The sequence below is a fragment of the Prionailurus bengalensis genome, chromosome A1, assembly GCF_016509475.1.
Source record: "Prionailurus bengalensis isolate Pbe53 chromosome A1, Fcat_Pben_1.1_paternal_pri, whole genome shotgun sequence".
Taxonomy (NCBI): domain Eukaryota; kingdom Metazoa; phylum Chordata; class Mammalia; order Carnivora; family Felidae; genus Prionailurus; species Prionailurus bengalensis.
In genome coordinates, this window is record NC_057343.1 from 19,316,501 (window position 1) to 19,322,500 (window position 6,000).

Genomic DNA, 6,000 nt, shown 5'->3' on the forward strand with positions numbered 1-6,000 from the left:
CATTTCTACCAGTAAAGGAACCAGTGCCCTTGGTTCGTATGAAGCAGAAATTTTTAGATGAATAAGAATTGCTGACACTTTCTTCTGCACAGGTCATCCAAGGGATAGAGTGAATGTTTATAAAATAGCCAGGCTTCTCGGCAATTTTAGTGACATCACAGTAACCATTGCTAGCCTCGATGTGATAGATGACTGCTAGCCCACAACTATCACTCAATTAAGATCAATCATATCTTTTTAAAAAAGAAACCCATCAGAGCAGCTCAAGTGGAAAAAACACAGACACACAGGAATCCTTGTTTCTATTTTGAATCCTATCCAAATACATATCAAAGGAGACAGCATTTGGCAGGGCAACAATCAGCGGGCCCATGGCTAGGGTAAGAAACAATTCTAGATTTAAGGCACTCCAGGGTTCTTTTGGCTTGAAAAATAACATGTGTGAGCATGAATTTATTATTCTTATTGTGATTATCTTATACATACATAATATACACATATCATGGCATACATATCATATATGTCCAAAGGCCATCAAAGTGTTATCTGGGCTGGTGGTCTTTAAATATACCTTTACGTGTATTCGGTTAATGATCATTAGAATCAGTACGTGAATATACTGGCACATAGAGGTTTTTTTGTTTTTTGTGTTTTTTTGAACGTTTATTTATTTATTTTTGTGAAAGAGAGAGACAGAGAGCATGAGCAGGGTACTGGCACAGAGAGAGGGAGACACAGAATCTAAGCAGGCTCCAGGCTCTGAGCTGTCAGCACAGAAACTGGATGCGAGTCTCAAACTGCATCTCACGAACATGAGCCGTGAGATCGGGACCTGAATCAATGTCGGACGCTTAACGACTGAGCCCCCCACATGCCCCTGTTTTTCCTTTTTAAACAGCTCAGTGCTTTACACATTTCTTATTCGAGATGAGATGAAATCAAATATATAAAACTAGGATAGACTGGAATGCTTGATCAACACTTGCTTGAAAACCATAATAGAATGAAGGTTTTTTTCTTTTTTTCTTTTTTTCTTTTTCCTTCAGTTAAAATGGAAGTTGAGAGATACTCTCTTTTGGAGGGAGAGAAGTCAAAGTTGAGGAAGGGTGCTGATTCTGACACAGCTGTGCCTGGTTCAGAGGCCACCCAGCACCTATTTGTAAACAGGTGCCTAAAGAGGAGTTAAGACGGAGGAAGGAGTTAAGACTGAGAACAAAGATCAGATTGACTTGAATCTCATGGGGCAGGACAGTTTTTAATGCATTTTAAGATTGAGACCACACACAACTTAGGATAACTAACAAACATGATAGAGATTGTCAGCCAGGCAAATAAGACTCTGATTTGATGGGCATCCAATAAAGTGAAAAGACACACAGGCCCAGTCAGTAATGGAGAAAAAAGATACAGTTGATGGGTTCCAGCAGCCCAGAGAGCAGGTGTACTGAGGAGTACTGAGGAGAGAACTTGCTTTACTATAGAACTCTTATTTTCATACACAAGAATACATCCTCATTTAGAAAACTACAATTGAATTGTACCACATTCTGGCTACCACAGTGTAGCTTTCTCCATTCTTTTAGTTTGCCTCTCCCCATTCCTTTATTATATTTAAAGTAATTGGTGTCTCAATATAAGCATGTTGCATTAAAAACAACAACCGTTAATGGTATATTTTGATCAATATCAAATGGAGAGGGAAAAAACCCAGGTCTAGGAAAGTACTTCCTTTTCCATTAGCAGCATGTGCACTCAACTTCTATGTTATTTTATGCTCATTGAACTTTTATTCTCATATTCCAGTAAGATATTTACTCTCAACGACAAACATCCTTGCACACTGTGTACAAATGGAAAATTCTGATGTCTTTATCATTACGAAACCAAGGACACTTTTGTAATTTTTTGTATGAGGCTGTTGTTACACATGGAGTGATAGGGATTTTAAGTAGGGATGAATAACATGAAGATAATTGAATCCCAGGCTCATTTTCAACAAATCAAGCATCTTCTTGTTTATTTTTTTTTAATTTTTTTTAACGTTTATTTATTTTTGAGATAGAGAGAGACAGAGCATGAATGGGGGAGGGTCAGAGAGAGGGAGACACAGAATCCGAAACAGGCTCCAGGCTCTGAGCTGTCAGCACAGAGCCCGACGTGGGGCTCGAACCCATGGACTGTGAGATCATGACCTGAGCCGAAGTCGGCCGCCCAACCGACTGAGCCACCCAGGCACCCCAAGCATCTTCTTGTTTAAATAAAGTTCTTCAAACGAAAAGGCTGAGGAAGGCGATTCAATGGACAAAATGAACAGTCCACACTCTGGTCCAGTTATGTGGATGTGTCACTGATATCACACAAGCCATGATCCCTTGGATCATGTTTCTTCAATTTGAAAACAATTTCCACTCTTATACCATGAACTGCTTAGATGTCTACGAAATATTTGGAAATCATCAAAAGAAAAGTAGTATATTGTTGAATCTGTTAAGGTTCAGTAGTTGCATAAAACTCTCTGAGTAACGAACTCAATTTTCAGTTGAAACAAAGTGAATAAAGAAAAGTAACAGTAATCACCTACTCTAGGCTCAGACAAGGTGTTTTCCCTTTCCTATTTTATCATCACAACAGCGCTGTGATGTCAACAAGAAACTTGTCCAAGGCAAACAACTGGCAAGGACAGAAATTTGGACTGGTTCCAAAGATATTTTAACAGCAAAACTCTCCTGTAAAGTGAAATCAAATGGAGAATCCCAATTAAAAAAAAAAAAAAAAAAAAAAAAACAACCACACATTCATGTGTGTCTGAGAGTTTCAATGTATAATACTGAATTACTAGGACACCAGTCAAAGAAAATTCAACATAACATGCTTGTCTCCAGTTTGCTTAAATGAAAATGAGGGGCACTTGGGTGGCTCAGGTTATGATCTCATGGTTCATGGGTTCGAGCCCCACATCAGGCTCTGTGCTGACAGCTCAGAGCCTGGAGCCTGCTTCGGATTCTGTGTCTCCCTCTTTCTCTGCCTGTATCCCCATGCATGCTCTATCTGTCTGTCTCTCTCAAAAATAAATAAACATTAAAATTTTTCAAAAAATTAATAAATGAAATGCCTTTTTTTAAATTCTCTTTTTAAAGGCTTAAAAATATATTTAAAGGGAATTTTGCATCAATATATATAGAACCTTAAGAGAACCCAGGGTTGCAAGGATTCCAGTTTAAAAGGTACTGCACTATAGACGTGCCCTGCCTCCTTCATGCAGGGTCATCAACATCCATGCATTTATAAACCCCACATTTATGTTTCTTCATTGACACTGACAGCATGATGTATACTTAATAATACTCACCATAGTCACAAAGTACCACCAAGAGTAGATTTGAAAAGTCTTTCAACATTTGTTTCATTCTGATCAGCAAAATCCCAGGTCTTTGGTCTCCTCATGTCCTTTCTCACATCCAAACTGTGGTTTTTTTGTGTTGTTTTTTTTTTTTTCAAAAACACCTGAAATTAGAATCTCAAAAAATGATGCCTCTGTTCAATGTGATTCACAAAATAGTCATCATGAAATGGCAAAACCATTCTGAGAAGTCAAACTTCATGGGTGCCACTGAAAATAGGGAGGACATTAACTTTCCCCGGGGAAATGATTTGTGCTTGTACGTCCCTTTGGTTCCATTACAGCTCACCTGTTAAGCACACATTCAGGTGTGTGCAACACCAAGCTTATTTTTGCAAAACACCAAGTCTCTCATCTTTGTAACACGTGCTTAATTGGAGAGTTTATGTGCTAAATTTCATCAAAGTTAAGAGCCAGTCTGGATAATACACTTTCACCTATTTATCTGTTTGGCATTTCACGCCAATCAATTTGCTAAAATTTGCCAAATTTTCATTTTGCACTGTGCTGCGTGGACCGGGCTCGCTTCTACAAATGGACTTACAACCACTGTCTTTCCTGCATGTTATCTGGATTGCTTCATTTCTTAATGCCTAGGAGCTATATCAAAACTATCAAGCCTTTTAAAAAGATACTCAGAGTGTTGCATTTAAATGTGAACTCCCTGTGACACTGACTTACATTGTTTAGGGTACTCTCAAGAGAAAACAGATAAATAACAATTATCATCTTCTGTCAGTTTCCCAATACTTGTTGCTGTCAGTAATGCATCAGGAGGCAGATGATTTCATGCAGCAGTCTTGCCAGACCACCTAGGAGGGTAGGAAATACCTTGCTGGCCTGTGCTTCAGAACGATTTGTGGGAGGGGGCACTTACTTTGTCTATAAATAGACTAGTCTATAAATAGACTAGACTGTAGATTAAGATTCAGGGCCCTTGTCAATTTTTTTCAATTGAAATCTACTAAACTATGGGCTAGTAAGCATAATCAACCAGGTCTTTTCTTAATGTTTACATTTCCCCATTATCCACAGTTAGTCTATTTTAATAATATACTATATTCCAAATATATATGTACATCTCTTCAGAAAAGACAGAAATTAATGGAATTAAAAGGCCTGTTGAAATAAAAAAAAAAAATCAACGGGGGGGGGGGACTGATTTGTCTCTATTAGCTTTCTTTCAGTAGGAGTTGGTTGAACAAAGGAAACACTGTACTTCCTCAAAGGGAAGCAGAGATTTGAAGTGTAATTAGGCAGATGATTAAGGGTCACTCCCCTCCCCAACATAAAAAGAAAATTCCACTTTGCTGGAATTAGGCATAGATTTGACCCAATCTTTTCCTTGAACCTGGACTGGGAAACATGGTCAAAGACAGCAGGTGAACATCTCCGTATCCCCCAGGCAAGTGTGGGCACTTACGGCAATAAAACGCTTCCTTTTGAATTACTGATACTCAAGTAACCAGAGTAAGGAGGGGCAAGGATCCCTGGCTCCCAAAAGTTGAATGGGCTCCTCCCAAATTGCTTGATTTTCCATGATAACCATTTTTTAAAGAAGCTCCTAATCGCAACTGATGTTGTGATTGTAACACATTTTCCTTCTTATAAAAATGATGAGGAAAACACAGAATAGTGTGATAATCTGTATTTAGAACTGAATGGAAATGGAAAAATAAGCCTACCTAAAAATCATGAGGATTTTTAAAATGTTCTTAAGCTTTTGAAAATAAATGCTTAAGTTTTACTAGCCCATTCACTAATTTGAAGACCTTAAGAGAGCACTCCACAATGGAATGGAACGCTGGGTAAAAAGCACATTTTTTTTTAAAAATAAGATTCTTTCCTTCCTCTCTCTCTTTTTACTTTGTTTGCTTATTGTCTTCCAACATGTTGTTCCCAATACCAAGACTATCTACTTTTACAATGTTTGGCTTGAGAATCATTTTGAGAAAATAAAAACTTACGTCTATTTTACACACATTTAAAAACACTTCTATATAGCATTCAGACATAAACATTTACAGAAAACTTCCAAATGCATCAGCTAGAGGGTAGGGAGAAGTGGTGAATATTTTCAGTGGCTAATGGCATCACGCCAAGCTCAGATCCCCTGTTTTTGCTGAAACCAGTTAAGATTGATTCCTACGGTGTCTTCATTGCTGCGGAAAAAGAAAGGGAATTAACCTAAACTCTACTAGGACCAATGATTTATCAAAGAATTAAAGGGAAAACAAAAAGAAGCAAAGTGACTCTATCCCTTCTGACAAACAGGCACACGCTCGTGTGCATCCATCTAATAATATTTATTAACCGGAAATCCCTAGTTCCAAAGCAGCCTGTGTAAACAGGCATTATTTATACACTCAGTGCAGCGGGCTCTGCCCTGGTCCCACGGACTGGACGCAGCTTCCCTAGGAGGCTGTGCGCTCCCCACATCTACAGTTTCCCAAAGGCCCGCAAGTCAAGTTCATGCCTGGAAATCTAGCCCTGCCCAAGTTGTCAGCACAGAGCTCCATGAAAATGAGGACCGTTCTGAAATGCTGAAATCTCATACAGTGTGTACCCCAGAAAAGATTTCTTTCTGGAAATAGGCAAAC

General features: G+C 38.6%; 1 protein-coding gene across 2 annotated transcripts in view; it reads right to left on the reverse strand.

The window, feature by feature from the left end:
• Positions 1 to 6,000, reverse strand: part of THSD1 (thrombospondin type 1 domain containing 1) — a 28,317-nt gene that overhangs the window by 21,801 nt on the left and 516 nt on the right. For both annotated transcript variants that reach the window (XM_043577980.1, XM_043577971.1), the window contains exon 2: positions 3,350 to 3,504. In XM_043577980.1, the coding sequence (XP_043433915.1) occupies positions 3,350 to 3,407 (58 nt within the window). In that variant the 5' untranslated portion in view covers positions 3,408 to 3,504. The remainder of the gene's footprint in view (positions 1 to 3,349; positions 3,505 to 6,000) is intronic.